Source organism: Sceloporus occidentalis, unplaced genomic scaffold (assembly GCF_023333645.1).
Source record: "Sceloporus occidentalis isolate IW3139 unplaced genomic scaffold, rSceOcc1.0.p SCAF_7, whole genome shotgun sequence".
NCBI classification, from domain to species: Eukaryota; Metazoa; Chordata; class Lepidosauria; order Squamata; family Phrynosomatidae; genus Sceloporus; species Sceloporus occidentalis.
The window spans coordinates 16,454,549-16,472,310 of NW_028316987.1; the positions used below are offsets into that span (position 1 = coordinate 16,454,549).

The 17,762-nt window shown below is 41.3% G+C and overlaps 1 protein-coding gene across 6 annotated transcripts in view; it reads right to left on the minus strand.

Annotated features, from left to right (window-relative positions):
• NBR1 (NBR1 autophagy cargo receptor) overlaps positions 1-17,762 on the minus strand; it is a 31,852-nt gene that overhangs the window by 3,519 nt on the left and 10,571 nt on the right. For 4 of the 6 annotated variants that reach the window (XM_089532124.1, XM_089532125.1, XM_089532121.1 and 1 more), the window contains exons 6-21: positions 17,438-17,641; positions 15,745-15,801; positions 15,034-15,242; positions 14,124-14,285; positions 11,487-11,693; positions 10,915-11,071; positions 9,410-9,700; positions 7,726-7,878; positions 7,563-7,638; positions 6,472-6,582; positions 5,373-5,534; positions 5,148-5,279; positions 4,228-4,558; positions 3,853-3,935; positions 3,254-3,326; positions 1,964-2,069 (exon numbers count right to left, since the gene is read on the minus strand). In XM_089532124.1, the coding sequence (XP_089388250.1) occupies positions 1,964-2,069; positions 3,254-3,326; positions 3,853-3,935; positions 4,228-4,558; positions 5,148-5,279; positions 5,373-5,534; positions 6,472-6,582; positions 7,563-7,638; positions 7,726-7,878; positions 9,410-9,700; positions 10,915-11,071; positions 11,487-11,693; positions 14,124-14,285; positions 15,034-15,242; positions 15,745-15,801; positions 17,438-17,641 (2,514 nt within the window). The remainder of the gene's footprint in view (positions 1-1,963; positions 2,070-3,253; positions 3,327-3,852; positions 3,936-4,227; positions 4,559-5,147; positions 5,280-5,372; positions 5,535-6,471; positions 6,583-7,562; positions 7,639-7,725; positions 7,879-9,409; positions 9,701-10,914; positions 11,072-11,486; positions 11,694-14,123; positions 14,286-15,033; positions 15,243-15,744; positions 15,802-17,437; positions 17,642-17,762) is intronic. The other 2 variants (XM_089532122.1, XM_089532120.1) reach the window with 2 other exon arrangements.

Here is a 17,762-nt window from a genome sequence, read left to right on the forward strand (position 1 = left end):
CTGGTCCAGGGACCATCACTTTCAGTAGCACTGTTCTATTCTATTATGTCCCCATTTTTCTTTAGATGTAGTATTGGCAAATGAACTTAGTTGCTATGAAAGGGACTTTATCTTTTATGCTGCAAAAGCTATGTTTTTTAAGGATTTAATTATGTTTGTTATATTCAGTGTTACTGTTAGTTGTTTTGAATTCTATTTTTAGAGAAAAGGAAACATATAAATCTAATAAGCCACCAGTGGTACTACCTTTCCACGATATAGTACAATTGTGTGCTCCTGTGAGGCAAGGGGCTATGGTGACAGTAATAATGCTGCTGGTGGGATCTGTCATGTCAGACAGGCTTTTGCAGAGGAGCCAGATTAAATGTGCCAAGCAGCTATTGGGCAGCAGTAGTAGTGACTGATATGCACCTGACGACACTTCAACACTGCAGGGCGCTTGGGGTGCCGTTTCAGCGCTGCAGAAAGGAGCTCCAAAACAGAGTTCCTTTTGTGCGTGTGCATCGCTGGCGCAGCCTCTATGTGGCCATGCCAGCCATGCAAAGTGGCTCCTTTCTCCTCTTCGCTGCGCCTGTCGGGGTGTCTTGGGGCATGAAGCCCCATGGACACCCCTTTCCAGGCCACAGAGAAGCAGAATCTTGCCACTTCTCTGTGGCCTGGAAAAGCACCGGATTGGGGCCTCTGGGCTGTTGGTGAGGCTGCCCTGGCCCCAATCCACTGTGGAAAGGGGCGGCTGCAGACTTCCCCTTTTCTGCAGTCTGTACTGGGCCAGCGGGTTATTTTTACCCCGCAGTGGCTGCGCTTACATAACAATGCGGGGCCCATGTATACAGGGTGCCGCCATTGTTACATCCTCGTCATGTGTGTGAGTTGTGGGGGGTGTGGGCGCTCTGCTCCCAGGCAACACTAGCACGTGACAAGGGAGTCACAAAAGGCCCATCTTTACCAGGCCATAGTTGTGAAAGATGGACATTAAAGAAAGCTGATAGGAAGAAATCAATTCATTTGAAATGTGGTGATGGAGTGAAGTTTTATGGATACCGTGGACTGCTAAAAAGATAAATGAAAGGGTCCTAGAGCAAATCAAGCCTGAATTTTCCCTAGAAGCCAAGATGACTAAACAGGATTGCTTTGGACACATCATGAGAAGACATGACTCACAAGAAAAGACAAGAATGCTGGGTAAGGTAGAAAGCAGTAGGAAAAGAGGAAGACCACATTACAGATAATTAAACTATAAATTTGTAACTGTAAACTGAATAGATGGATTAATCAAGGAAGCCACAAACCTGAGCCTGCAAGGCCTATGATAGGGTGACTTGGAGATCACTCATTTATGGGGCCGCCATAAGTCAAAGTTGAATTGACACCAGTTAACAATGACAACAAATCTAATAAAATAGTGGGAAAGGAATAGGTTCTCCATTATGTCAAGCAGTTAAGATGACCCACCTGGAGTATAATGCCATTATTCTAGCATCTCATTATCAGGATATCCTCCCTCACTGAACAAGAAAAGAACACTAGATTTACCACTATCTGTGTCAGTGGATGGAGTGGATCCTGGACTATCTGAGTGTTAGAGGTGGTTTGCTGGGAGCCCTCAAGATTTCCAGTTCTTGTCAGAATAATTAAATATCTTGGGGCTGACCTTCTATCTTGTCTCCTCTCTTTCTCTGTTCAGCACCAAGAACAAAGGATTATTTCTTCTTTGAGGACTAGGCAGCTCTGTCACTTACCAAAACTGAATAGATTTTCCTTACAACAGAATGATAAAAAAACCTATCTAGGGAAGGAGAAGGAGGGGCAACCCACATAAGGGTAGAGTGCTAGAATCCTACTTTCAGGACAGTGCATCCAATCTCAGATTTGCTCCCCTTGCATGGTGCAATCATGGAGAATAATGACACTCCTGTTGTTAAACTCCCCCTTTTCCATTCCAAAGAGAAACACAGGGACTTACCTGGTCCATGGCGGGTGGTCCAGCAAATAGAGCTTTGTAGGCTGAAGCAGCCACTGACAGGGCTCCCTTCACCAAGCCACCAGCGAGGCTGTTTCCTTGGGTGTGTCTGCAGAGAAGATTGGAATGAAAAGGTACCAAAGAAGTGTCAGAAGATTCTCTCTACAAGACCACTCACTGCATTTAGCTTACAATCCTTTTAATGGGGGGAGGGGTCTTCAGTAATGCATGATTAAAACTACCATGACCATATATTTTCTAGACTGCAACAAGAAAAACAGGACTCTGTGACTTAGTGTAATATACTTAGAACAACACATTCATGTGTTGTTCTAGGTGTATTACAGTAAGTCAGACTACTGGTTCATTTAGCCCAGCATAAGCTACTCCAGCTGCTGTCTTCTTTCTAATCTTGCCCCTGAAGGTGCCAAAGACTGGAACTGGGCCTCTGTGTATACAAGGAATAAGCTTCACTAGTGAGTTATAGCCCCACACAAAGTCATGGCAGTTAAAGACATCTGTGTGCGTTGGTTTCTTTGGACAATTTAATGTCTGTTTTTATTTGCTTGGGAAAGGGAAGAAATTTTACTGGGCATGGAAGCCTCACTTTTAACTACTGAAAGTACAGAATATGGTAATGTTACTGAAGCAGAACACCTCTGGTTCTCACCAGCATCTAAAAGGAAGACTGTTTCTGGTGGCTTTGTGACCCTAATACCTAGTTCTTGTCAAGAACCTGGTTCCAGTATTCTCTGGACCAAATTAAATTTCTGAAGACTTTTCAAAGGTAATTCTCACATATAGCACATGAAGGTAATCCAATCACAGTATAATGAAAGCAAGTGTCATGTCATCATGGACAGAAACATCCTGGCAGCTCATGTTTTTCCCAAGATTTCCTCTGTTGGATGCTAGAGGTTGAACTGGGATTTCATGTAATGAAAGTATTTCTCTTAACCTTCTCCTTGTCTTTAAAAATAAAATACAGTTGGACTTTTGTGTCCATGGGGACACATTCTGGACCCCTTGGGGTTATGAAAAAACACAGGACCTCAAAGAAACCAATCCCCTCCCAAGCCTTTGATATTTTCTGCATGCTGAATTCTTGTTCTAGACCAGATTATACACCTGCATGGTGCAATTTCTAATGCAGGCAGGGTGTAAGACTAAACAGCCTTTGGGAAAGATGGAAGTGGGATTTCGGGTCATTGCACAAAAATTAGCTAACAGAAATAGGATACTAGTCAATAGCCAGATCATAATAAAATCCTAGCCAGATCCCATTTTTATTACCTGGAGAATTCTGGGTATGTCTGCGTGACCTTTTCATTCCTTGTTGGTTCAAGAATATGTCCTCCTTGGGCCTCTAGAAGTACACAAACCCAGAGCATGAGAGCAGGAACAGAACAGAAAGAAGATAGCCTAATTGTGATTACAGTGGTACCTCGGGTTACGAAATTAATTCGTTCCGCGGCGCCGTTCGTAACCCGATACATTTCGCAACCCGAAAAGGCTTTCCATTAGCGCTGGAAAGCCGCTAGCCGCGCTTCGCATTTAAATTTCGCGCCGAAATGAATTTCGTAACCCGAAAAATCTTTCATTACCCGGAACAGTTTTTTCCAATCTAACTTTTTCGTACCCCGGAAATTTCGTAACGCGATCAATTCGTATCCCGGGGTACCACTGTACTGCAAAAAGTTCAAGAGCAGTAGCATTATCCTTCCTGAATCTACAGAATTCACTGCTCTTATGTAATAGTGTGTGTTTGTATACATGTTATATTTGCACAACCTGGCTTGAATTTCTGAAATTAAAAAGCCTATAAAATGAATGCTCTTTTGTCATTAACAACTCCTAACCACCTACAACCCATAAAATTAATAGTATGGTACCTTCTCCCATTTCATCAAGAATCAAAGGAGTTTCTTCTCTATTGCTTGCTTGGGTATTGATATTTTGTGAAAGTGCCAGAAATCTGTTATAAAACAAAGTAGACATTTGTGAAGACATAAGACCGAAGGGAAAAAAATACTACAACTATTCTTACAACAACATAAACTTTATGGATAGAACTGGGAGGTCACTCAGTCAATCTCAACATATAAATCTACACCGCTTCAGAAATTCAACTTAATTCCTCTTGCTTTCCTCCCAGTTTGGATGTAATTTTTTTTCTGAGCCCAATAATGAAGCTCAGCAGCCCCCTCTGTCTACTCTTTGCTGTCACCTGCAGTCCTAACACAGTTCCTCTTTGCTCCACTTGATACCTTGTAGGCTGTGGTTCCACAATCTGAGGGGTCAGTGGCACTTCATCCAGGGTCTGAGAAGTGGTCAGTATATCATTGATGCTCTGTACTGGCAACTGGCTCTCTCTTTCAGGATTTGCTGGAGCCTCTGCTGTTTTCTCCACGCTTGGCTGAGAGAGAGCAGAACTGTACATGGAGTCACCCAGAGGACGGCTGGTATCAAAGCATTCTGGGAGTATTATAATGTAATCCTCAGAGGAGGTAGAAGATGCTTGGCTACAGACTTCATCCTTGGCATCATCTTCAGCCTCTCCATCCCTTGACTCCTCACCATCATGCATTGACAGTTTCTCTAGCAGAAAACAGAAAATAATGTTTCACTACAAAATTATTCTGTAATTCACTGGGCCTTTTATTGGTTTCTCTTGGGTATGTTTGTTCATCAAAGAACATGACCATTCCACCAGTAGCCCTCTCATATGGTTGGAAAGCACCAAAAGAGATTGCATCCAATCCTCTTATATATTGTCTGCTTTCTAAAATCAACACACATACTCCAGAATAGCACACCACAAACAGAAACTGGGAATACTAAAGTGGAAGATCTCAATCTCTGTTTCTAAAAGAGGCTTCACCATCCCATTATCACACTTTTCTTTGACTTGTTCCAATTTGAATTTGTCTAGATATTTGAATGCATCAACCTGTTCAACTCTATTATTCCCCATAAATCAAGGAAGTCTAACTTTTCTCCATGTAAATATCAGCACATTGGCTTTTGGGCAATTAACTGTAAAAGATTGCTATTACAGTTATCCACTGTGGATTTATTGTTATCATGTAGGGATCTTCTGTCAGTCCTGCCATACATCAGAGGCACTTTTATTTTCTTCAGTTTTGGCCTCTCTTAAGAGAAGCAAACTCCAGCCACTTCATCTTACCAAACTCTAGTTCTTTGACTATCTCCATGCCTTGATTGGTAGACTCCGGCTCTTCTGGTGTAGAAACAGGATTGATGGTGTCCTTGGCTTTGGTGCTATAGTGAATGGTATCTTGCAGAGCTTGCAGAGAACCTAAATCAGGAAAAATGCAGGGGATCAGAACAAAATGACACAAGCTTCTGCTGCAGGCACAATGTTGTCAGTAGGACAACATAAAGTACTCACCCTGTAAAGATTTCTTCCTTTGTGGGGGCCTGTGATCAGGTGCAGCATCCAAGGTGAGAGAGCGAATGACTGTTTCACAAACAAACTGGCTCCCACTCATGTCTTCTTCTGCTTCCTCTTGATTTGCTGAGTTTTCAGTCTTTCCCTTCCCCACCTGAGCATCTGTTGGACAAGAGCAGTTGTTGCTAGCTTCGGAAGTCATACAGATAAGAAATAGGACCTCCATAGAGGCTGGAGAAATGTATCCCTGACTCTCCAGGGATGGATTCTTACTTTCATGCCCCTTTAGGCAATAGGTACATTGATTTCACTGACTTATAATACATTCACATGTTATTTATTCTTTTGCTTCCAAGTTTGTTAAGCATGGCAATGTTTGCCCCTTTCCTCAGTGCCAAGTAGATCAGTTGGTTAAATGCAACTAGATCCGAGAGGAGAGCGAAAACAGAAGTAATGGCTGAAGATACTGCAAAGACAGTGATGTCTCCCTAAATCAAGGGAAGAAAGTGCCATTTCCCTAACCAGTTCTCACAGTGAAAGGGAGGCACTCTCCCCATGTTAAAGTTTGCAAGCTCCCCAAATGTATTTTATAACCATAACCTTCTCAATTATCAGTAATACCTCTTCCCATGTGCTGATTCAGGAGAAAAGGGTGGAAGAAAACAGATTTTCTAAAGCAAGGGTGGGAATCATGCAGTCCTCCAGATGTTTTTGAACTGCAACTCCAAGCATTCCTCACCAATGGCTATACTGATGAGACTTGAAGTCTAACAACACCTGGGGGAGGGGGCTGTTCAATTCCTATCCCTGTAGTAGTGTTAGACTATATAAAAAGCAATCAAAATGCTAAAGTTCACTAGTCTTCTCTAGTTTACTTTGCCAGAGTACAGGCAGCCTAGGATTATGTCATTAAAAGTATCAGACTATTTTCCAGATTCTAGAGTAGACCCTCTGGCGCAAAGTTAGTTTCCAGAACAAAAACCCAACTAAGACATCTGGTCATTTTACTGATACTGGACAGTGATGGTTTTGGGCCAATAGTCAAGCCCAAAGAAATGGAGGATCCTTTAAGACCTGCTCAATGCTTTTCGTTGCTTACCAGGCAATGGCTGACAAGTACTTTCTTCCTTCTCTTCCTGCTTTTGGTCCAGACTGGTGTTGTCCAGTGGGGAACTGTCATGGGGTAGGACTGACATATCTGGACTTGTGTCTGGAAGGGCAAGGCAAAAGGTGATGCCACAAGGAAGAATAACAACCTCCTCTTAAAAGTAACAAAAACTATTTTGTTTGTATGGATGTTTCTAGGAAATTTGTTTGTAAAAGGTGGGTGAAGAGGTAGAGACTTGGATCTGCCTGGAAACAGTTGAGTGGTCACCATCATTCAAATAGTTTCCACTCTGGAAGAAGGAGAGCAAGCAAAGTGCCTAAGCCAAACAGATACTGGCTGAGAGGATATCCTGTTTTATTTGTGTCTTCATACCAAACTAAATACATGTAACTTTTGAGGAACTATTCCAGCATAATGTAATGCCCAAACCATCTGTGATATCTCTTGTTTGGGAGAAGTTCAAGGATGCTCAAAGGCAGTCTTCTAGGATATTTAAATGTCTTATTTCTCCTATTTACACAGATCTTTTAATGGTTCTTGGATTGTTCTGATTTCTTTATTTGTATAGTCTTTTTGACTGCTGTCTTTGTAAAGAAATATATCACCATACAGTTTGGTTTGTATTGTTTCAATTATTAGGAAAATCCTGATTCTAAATCTAACAATCAATTGCTTCATTATTACTACTTAATGTTTTATTGGTTTGGGAAACAGAGGGTAGAGTTGCCAAGGAAACCCAAGGATATCCTGAAAGTTCTGGATATCCTTGGGTCTCCCTGATGACCTTCAGGAGGTCTGGCTCCTTCTGTCCCTCCCAACTAGGCCAGTAATTTGCCTTCTCACTGCTTGCAAGAGGACAGAACACACACAGAAATACAAGGACCAGCAGCAGGCACAGAAGACTCAAGGGACTGGCCACAGTTCCTCTATAGGAGTGTAAGCTTGGCAGGTGTTCAGTGATGTCAGTCCCGACATGGGCCCCAGACAAACTGCTAGACATGCACCTCTCGGGTAACGGAGACTGTACCCATCATAATGTATCAATCCCACTCAAAAGCTTTCTGAAGAGACAAAATGCTTACCAACAGGAGTGTTGCGAGGGACCTGCTCCAGTTCTTGAACTATGTTAATGTCCAGCAATTCAAAGGAGAGTAAGTCCTAATGAAAGGAAAGAGCAAAGTAAAAAAGAAAGAAAAAACAGCCATAAAATAAATGCCCCAATCCTAACTTGTACTGATATTTCACCTGAGCCGTGAGAAGGTCGACTGAAGGGATGTAGAACTCTCTAGCACTCAGGATGCTCTTTATATTTGGGGGAGCAGCCCGGCTGACCAAACCTCCCTGCATGGCACTATCAACAGCCTGCAGAGCTTCTGCCTTGAACTTTGAGAGTCTTTCCTGCAGGGAACAAGATTAATACTAAAAGGAGCACAGAGACATCTATTGAGGTAACTACTTCCACCCTAACTTGTCACACGCAAGCACCCCATTTTATTCCCTTTTTATACTATACCACTAACTTTATCACTGAGTTTTGTTGTTCTAGGTGTGTCAGAAAAAAATGTGGGGAGTATAGAAGATTAAGAGTCTAGAATTTCTATTTGTCTCCTGTTGTGATGAGAGTTTGATGGAATAATAGGTCCTGCATACTCTAGATTGGCTATTATATTGCAGATTACAAAATAAGCTTGCAGAATCCTGTTCTTTGAATAAGTGCTCTTAAAAACCAGGATAATGTACATTTTTTCCTGAGAACAAGAGACAACTTCTATACTAATTCCATTGCATCTATGCTCCATCAAAGAACACAGGAAATTGCCTCATACAGCAAAGCCACTGGCTCATCTACGTATCTTAATATTGTCATTATCAGTCTTCACCAAATCAAACCTCCATGTTACTACAACATCCCCCATCTTCAGAATACATTCAAAGTCCATATGTGTTGCAGATGAAAACAGATTTAGTCTAATATATCTGGAATGCACTTACACTGGGATGTGTGGCTTATACTGATTGGCAAGAGGTCTCTGGGGTGGAGTCGGATGACAACTGTATGGCCCTGAACATGATGAACTACAGGTCTCAGTAGCTCATTCCAGCACTGCCAAATGGTGAGGAATGTTGGGATTTGTAGTTGAACAATATCTGGAGGGCCATGCAATTCCCAACCCTGCTCTAGAGTTTCAAACTGGAGTTTCCTTCTCTCTTTCTTAGCCTTATTGGTGCAAGTCTTAAAATTAGGACCTTACAAATACAATGCATAGGTTCTACTAATGAGCTATGGCCCTTCTCACTGAGGGAAATGCTACTACTGTAATATGATTTCCAATTCTGCTTGTCCAGAAAAATATCCAGTAAACTTTATGGTTCTTCAATAAATCCTGAAGGTATCTTAGGTTATCTTATCATCAGAAAATGAGGAATAGAACTATATATGTATGACAAATTGCTAATTAGTTAATGAAAAGATTATCTTTGTCTAAATGTTTTTCTCTATTTTGGAACACAGAGTACTATATAAACCACCTAACGTATATACCTATGTGGTTTTTTTTTGTCTGAAAAATGCTTGCCACTATTAACAAATCCAAACAACAGGGTGGCTAAAGAAAGACACGTATATTAAATCTTATGATGCAGTGCCAAATAGCCCAAGCTGTACCATACATTAGTATTATTGCAAATACAGGCAACCTATACAAGTAACTCAGTCAGAAGGCCAGGCAGCAGGGTGTGGGGGGGAGACCAAGCAATTGAGGTCATGAAGTTAAATCCTCATAGCTGAAAGAATGTGAAAAGAATATGCAGCAAGTTGAGGCATGGGGGCCTGAGGGAAGAAAAGGTATAAAAGGAGGCAGAGGAGGGTAGATGAAGAAAGAAGGGCTGGTGAGGAGACTTACATAGCTCAGGGACATGAGGATCTCACCTCTTCCTTACAAAGGGATCTGCCCTTCTGGCAGAAAGTAGATACCAGTTTGCAATTCTCTGAGCAGTCAGTGCTGGAGGAAAAGGTGTCTACAACAATGCTACACCAGACCCGGGGCCCAAATTGCTCCCCTCTGTGAGATAACCGCCAATGAGACGTGTAGGTTCCTTCCACAGCTGGGGTCATAAATTCCACTGAGACAACCCCCACTTGCCCCGGCAGCAAGTAGGGTACACCTACATCCTTCTTCTCTGAAGATAGCAGCGTTAAGTTCCCCCACATGAATTTTAGCTGAAAGATGGAGACAAAGGACAAAACAGAAAGCCATTCCAGATACTGCAATGTTTCACAGTTAACTTTTTTCATGAACAAATTAGCCTAGACAGGTGAAAGATCCAAGTTCAAACGTCCATTCAGGTCTGAGCTTCACTGGTTGGGTTTGGACACTGTCCTATATAACCTAAGGAGAGACTACTGTGAAGATATCAGAATCCTATAGATAAAGATTTGGGCTGCTTACTAAATCCCTTGGAGTTATTTGATGCAAAATTCTTGGACTGAGGGAAGGAAGAAACTGGTCCTCTTTAAAGGAATAAATTAAGGGCTAACAGATCAAGGAAGCAGTTCACTCATTGTTTGAATTAACACATGAAATATTGAGCATTAGCTATCTTTTAAAACAGGGACAGGAAACCTTAAGCTATAGGAGTTCCCCATTCAGCTATTCTTCTTTCATGATTTCTCAGAAAAATGGTGTTTGAATACCTTGTACATCTTAAATACATCAAATACTCTGCATGGACTCATCTGTGCTTTACAGGCTGAAAAGCTGTAGTGTTGGGGTTTACTCCTGAAAATACAGTATTGAGCTGTGCTTTGAATACATGCTGATCAGGTGCCTAAACTGATAAGAATTACATGGAGTGTTGACCCCTGCTATGGCCCTGCCTGATCTGTCCTTAGACCAGCCCACCACTGTGACTTGGTCTCTTGACAGCTCTTCAAACTCTGGGCAGATAAAGTTGAAACATGTCCAGACAAAGTAATTGTGTGTTGTGGACTGGGGTTAGAAAGTAGAAAAATGAATTTGGTAGATCCATCCTTGCCCTCCCCACCTTGCACAAAAATGCCCTCTCAATAATTCTGTACTGTTATCTTAAATTAATCCTCCACCTTCCCATTTGTTCAGCAGCAAGAGAAAGCAGCTACGGATAATTTCTGTCTTGTGCTTTAGCAGTTTGGACAGGGCCCCATATCAGCTGTGTCTGGCTGAGAATCAAAACCAAGTTTGTACCCAAATAAGCAAATTACATGATGGGAACAACACCAGCACTCAGTCATAAAAAATGTGAAATAAGAATAGAGTATTGCTGGACAACTTTCTCTCTCATCAGTGAGTACATATCTGGGCAGAAAATGCAGCTGGGGGAGGAGAGTGCACTAACAGGGATTGACCTTCAGAAGGCTGTAGCATGCCTCTGTACAGATTAAGCACTGCAACACACCTTGGTGTCAGAGTTCCACTCCATGTTGCCAGTGTTCCTCATGCGCCAATGTTTGATGAAGGATGTCCTTGGTTGGAGGCGAGTTCCATCTGGCAGATTCTCATCCACAAAGGCAGCACTCAGAGTAGGGACAATGACAGGACAACCCTGAAGGGGACTGCAAAGAAGAGGAGGACCTCTGATGTTACCCAACTGACATTAGGTGCAGGAAAGTTCATTCCCTCCCATTAAGTGAGGCATATTTAAACTAATCTAAGGTTAAGAACAGGTCTGCACTACAAATCATTATGGCTTCCCCTAAATAAAGTACCCTGGAAATGGCAGACAAAGAACGACACAGAGATTTTGAGTAAAGAATCTTTGGTATCCTCAAGTGATCCTTCTTAGGGCTCCAGGAGAGGGAGTAACAGAAAACCCAAGGACCCGAAGTGAAGCAGAAGGTCAGACCCAATTCCATAGTTTGAGTAAGGCAGAACATATTTCAAAGAGTCCAGAATCCACCAAAATTCAAACCTGGGGAGGCAGCTGCTCCCCCCCCCCCGGTCCCTTGGTCCAGTCCCAAGACTGCTTACACAAGTGTGCTGGACTGCAGGTTCTCAGTCTTGGTAGCTGTCAAACTGGTGTTGTCCAGAGCATGGGCAGAGTTCCAGAGATGGATCTTCCGATGCAACTTCAGCTGCTTTTTGAGTTCCCGTACTTCAGCTTTGCGTTGCTTCTTCTCTGCTCGCAAACGCTGCTTCTCAGCCTTTAGGAAACGCTTATCCATCTGTTTCTGGAGCCTACAGAAATCAAAAGAAAAAAATAAATTCTGCTTCAACAGCTGGATTTGTGACAAAGATTCATCTGTAGGATAAGAAGGGTTGTATTAGTGAAACTATTCATACACCTATTGTGTTTTCTTGTTTACCAGGACATGCAAGTCTTAAAACTGGAAGTAATGAGTGGTGAGTTTTGCTTAATATCATTCCTAATGTCTCTTGGGGATCCCATCTGACAACTGGCAGCACACACTAATCCAGGAGATAGCAACCTCTGGCTCAAAGGCCTTAGGCATCACAATCTGGCCTACCAGAGACTCTTGCTCTGTTCCCTCTGCAAAGCTCCTTACATCCATGATTATGACAACCCCTCCCTTCCATGCTATTATTAAGGGAGAGGGAGTTCCCAGGTGTGCAGGGGAACACTTCCTGTTATTTCCAATCTGAGTCAGTGGAGAGGCTCTGGCTGAGAAAGTTTGACTTCATTCCTTGTTCATCTTCTTTGTTTTGTTTCCTGATCACTTTCCTTGCAAAGGGAAGGGGAGGGATAATAAAGCCAGAGCCCTGCCTACATGGGGGTTCTGGTAGTCCAGCTAGTACTTCAGGTAGGGACCTTGTGATGTTAGGGGCATGACCATGCCACCAGTGTCACTTGATGAGCAAATAAACTTGAGATGTCTCATCTAAATGCGCTTCTGAGCAGAAGGACGGGCATATGGTCTGGCTTCCCAACCCAGTTACTCATCTCTCTTCTACATAGCAGACCGCTGGATGTGTGACTAGTTCAGATATCTCAAGTTTTTGTCTCAGCTTGCTCTGCCCTAAACCATCAAAGCTAGAAAGATAAGGGTCCTGGTTAATTAAACAAAAGGGTTTGATCCTTTGGAAAAACACATTTCATGTGGTTCCAGAGCTAGTGGGATGAGTAGGAATTACATGGGTAGACCAGAGTTTGTAGACAGAAAGGAGGGGGGGGGAGAAGAAAAGACTTAGAAAGTAGTGAGGGGGGGGGAGACAAAACACTTAGAAAGAAGGATGAAGCCTGAACTTCACATAGCAATTTGAATTTTGCAGAAAAGGGCAATCCAAATAATTAAAGGACTATATGGCTCTAGTGACCAATGTTTGAATCCTAGCTCAGCCATATAAAACCACTGTGTGGGCCTGGGGAAGTAAAAACACTCTTAGCCTCAGAAGATGGAATGGCAACTTTGCCTCTGAAGAAACTGGCCAACATCTAGACACATGCTGTCAAATGATGTGGCCAAATTAACATAAGCACATGAGAAAAAAAGTTGTGTGGAAGCAGGCCAAAGGCTCACTGTCCAACTTTCTGTTCCCACAGTGATGCTAATAGGAAGCCCACAAGCAGGACATGAGCACAACAGCATCATTCCACTCATATTTTCCACCAAGAAATATTCAGAGCTCTACTACCTCCAGTACTGGAGACCTTAGGTTCGCAATAAGTCGGAAATAACTTGAAGGCACACAACAAAGGGGGTGTGTGAAGAAAATGGATACTTGCTATAATAATTACAATTTTTATACTACAGAAATACTAGAATTTGGGGTCATCCCATGAAACTGAGTAGTGGGAGATTTGGGACAGATAAAAGGTATTTCACACAGTACATAAACTATGGAATCTGATATCAAAAGATGTGGTGATGGCCATCAACCAAATGTTTTTTTAAAAGGAATTCGGCAATTCATGGTGCAAAGTCTATCAGTAGCTACTAGCAATGATAGCTGTACATTATCTCCAGTATTGGAGGCAACAGAGCTCTGAATATTGGTTGGTGGGAAATATGAGTGGGATGATGCTGTTGTGCTCATGTCCTGCTTGTGACCTTCCAATCAGCATCACTGTGGGAACAGAAAGTTGGACAGTGAGCCTTTGGCCTGATTCCACACAACTGTTTTTCTCACGTTCTTATGTTAATTTGGCCACATCATTTGACAGCATGTGTCTAGATACAATTGGCCTTTCACATCCACAGATTTTTTATTCACAGATTTAAACATCCACTGATTGAAAATGTTTATTTAATTATTTCATTTATATGCCACCTTACTCCCCAAAGGGACCCAAGGCAGCTCACAAATTAAAACAAACATTAAAATAGAATCATAGAATAAAATTTAAAACAGTTAAAATCCTCTAAAAACAATATAAAATTACATTACAAATATGCAGAAGCTAAGGTCACATTCCCACTACCTTTTAAATTGGATTGTGAGTCGGTTTGAACCGGTTCAAACGACCCTGGTTCCCACTTAATCTGAATTGCTGAAGTGATTCTGAGAAGGGGGCTATGTGTTAGACCCATTTAACCCATTCTTTTTGATACTAATTTTTCCCGCTTCTTTTTCAATGAATCGAATCTGCGCAAGTGAGAACCACATGTGAATTGGCCAAAGGATAAACTAAGCAAGATGTGTGCTGACCTGACTTGTTCCAGAGTGGCGAGACGAGGTGAGAACTGCCCAAGGTTATACGATTCTGAGATACACAGGACAGGCCTTCGCAGCTTCAATAGAACATGATTAGGATCATGGGCATATACTCCTGCTTCACACAGTTCACAGATGCTATAGGATGGGCACACACTGTAAAGAGAGGAAGGGTAAGTATTTTGGTTACTGAATAGCTGTTTCAATTGTTCCCAACCAACTGGTTAAATTAATCTGTACAAAAATGCAATGACTTATCAAAAGCCAAAGCAAAATAAAAGTAATGTTTCTCATCTTAGTACAGAGCTGGGGTAAGCAACTGGGAGCCATTTTGCCACTCTAGAACCCACTATGGACTGCAGACTCAAGTAGTGAAAATCAGTAGCAAATCATGGAGACAACCCCAGATGTTATGGGGGGGGGGGAACAAATCCCTAATTGACAACTAACTTGACCAACACACAAAAATACACACATGAACATATGGTGTTGCTGAACAACACTCTAATCTTTGAGAGTACATAAACCCTGGTTTGATTTTTCACCTCACTTTCATTGTTTCTGAAATAGGCAAACATTTGGAAGAGATCAACCAGAGCAAATGAATTAAAAGAGAATGCCCCCATTTGCTAGTAAAGTTTGATCTGAATGACTTCTCTTTTTCCTTGTTACTAAGGAAGGTAGACAGTTAAAAATAGGATTATTTTCTTTTGCTAAAACAAATACATTTCCCAGCCAACCTGTTGGTCTTGCCCAGTTTGTTCTGGGCTTCCAAGATTCATTCCCTATTCTCATCATGGTCCAAAGTAATAAAGACCTTTTCTTCTGCATACTTCAGCCTGACATTATGGGAACAAGGACAGCCACAAAACCTCACACTCCAACCCCTTCTGTCCTTTCCTACCTGCACTGGTATCGAATACCAACAATAGAGGTCTGACAGTTGCTGCAGGAGAGGAGCCAATCAAAGGGATTGCTTTGCACTGGAGGGCTCACAGGTGCCTGATGTGTTGAGCTGCTCAAGGAGCTGGGGAGCTGGTTAGAGAAGAGAAGCTTCTCACTCAGCTTCTGTTCAAGCATTTCAACAGTCTCTAGAACCACTTGTTCCCGGAACTAGAAGATGGTGGTAGAGGAGAGAAGAGGTGCATCCTGAGTAATATCTCAAAGTACTGCTCCAAAAGTCAATTACTTACCATGCTGTTCCACATTCCCAGAATTTGTATATACAGCCACATACTAAAACACAGAAGCAGCTCATGAGAACAAAACATGGCAACACTGTGCACAACACAAACTGCTACAGAATCCAGGATATAACATTTATAACCTTTCAGTACCACAAACAACAGAAGACAGATCTGCCAGTGTTCCCACAAAATGTTCCCAATCACCTCTGAATCCATTGCAATCTCTAAGATTGATAAAGCCATATATCAAGTGTATTTATCCAGTATGCATTTTATATGGTTTGTATCATATTATAAACTGTGTATGAAACTCCTTTTACAATGTGGAGCCACAAGTAGACGAAAGCTCAAGTTATTCTCACAGCCTGAGTCAATATCCCTTCAGTGACCCATGCCTCAAAATTTAAGATAATTGCTGAAGTACTTACCTTTTCCAAGTAGCTTGTGAACCACTCAGGTGGGGCTTCACTGAGATGGTGCCCACTCTAAGAAGATTTAAAACAAACAGAAATAAATAAACGCAGTTGCATAACTTAGTATTACTTAGTCTTTTAGGCTGAATATGAACAGGCACAAGGAAATTATGTCCTGACTTCCTTGTACCCATTCATATTCAACCTGAAAGAGTAAGCAAACAGAGACATGTAGTCTTCATTCTTGGCCACTTTTCCTTACAAAAAAACTGGGGCCTGGCTTCCTGCTAAAAACAGGAATCTCATCCTTTTGACAGAGCAGAATATAAATTAAGCTTTTGTATTTGTGGATATGGAGATTTGAGAATTTGTTGCACATATTTAAGAAAGAGTTTAAGATGAGAAGATGAGATGAGAAGATTGGCTGAAGGTACTTTTAAATCTCTTTGATACTGGTAATCAAATGAACAGCTGTTCTGCATTATGCATTAGATCCTGGATTATTCAATCTTATTCAATCTTTTTAGCCTTGATATTATAAACAAAGGGAAGATATAGGATTGAAATGAAAATCTCATTTATGTTTCCTTCAATTTGTCATAATTTTTACAACCTGTGAACAGGCTGCACATTCTCAGCCCCACTGTTTTCTGGATGTTGTCGGATGTATGGATTTTAGAAAAGATGAATTAATAACTAATTTAGAATACTGACACACAAGTCTATAGGGTTTTGTAAATAGCACCTCTGCTTAATAGTAACACTTGGCAAACAAGGCTGAAAAAACAAAGGGGTATTTACTCCAGCTTGATAAATCTAAGAAGGTTTGTTAGCTTGGAATAGTTTCCTAGAATCTAGATGATTTCATCAGCATCTATTATTTATAGTTCCAACTCCCATAAGTGAAGAAACTGCTTAATGAAAAAGGACAACTTCTAGTAACTATCTAATGTTTTCTATTTAATGCAAATCATTGTTTCATATGTGTATTTGGAAACAAACAAAATATAACAAAAATAACAGAATTATGGGTTCCATGATCAGTAAAAGGAAGTCAGTGCTTATAAAATTTGACTTCTGTCTGTTTTATTTCCCCCCATCTCTTAAGAGAAGGCATTTCCATCAAAACCAAATTCCAAACACACTTATGCACTATCTTCCAACAGAAAGCAATTTCCAGTCTAACTGCAATACAAAGGAAGATAATAAAGGTATTATAGTTTTAAGATTTATTTTGCTTAACCATAACAAAAAGCATACCCATTGTCAATGTTGCTTTTATAGTTTTGTTAGTGATTTAGATAATGAACATAATTTTTGTTGTTGTTTGTGGACAATTAGTAGTAAGTGGATGGTCCTACCATACATGTGAGTAGAAACCAAGAACTCACAGTTCCTCGAGCAATTGCCATTAATATTTTAAAATGTAGCTGAAACTTAGAGGAGCCATCACAGTACTTGGGACTTGAATGTGATGTTTTCAGTCGGTTAGACCAAGGAGATTTGATGTACTTCAAATTCACAAAACCCATTTCTAGCCAGAAATCCTATTTATGATAATTCCCATCATTTGAAATTTATGGAACCTCCAATGAACATGGCCACATTTACGTACTGGGTGGAAGCATAGTTTAGTATGGGTTAAGAAGGAAGTGCCTAACAAACAAGATATTCACAGCTGCTTAAAAGACACATCTTTTGGTCTTACCTGTTTCCTCTCCTTTATCTTCTCTGTGACTTTGTCCTGTGCCAAGGTCCGAGCAAGCACAGAATAGTGAGAAAGAGGCTTTCTCCCATCTTTAGAAGCAAGTAGTCTCTCAGATTTCTTGGGAGATTGTTGTGAAAGCATGCTTGGAGGAATACTTAATTCATACACATTCATCTGTAGTTGATTACCTTGCTTCACTGCATTCTAAACAAAGAGTTTGCAATAAGTATACATTCTTATGTGCATAGACACTCAAGTGGTATCTGAAAAGCTTACTTACAGAGGGAGAGCCAAAAATGCAAGTCACATGCCAACAATGAATCAG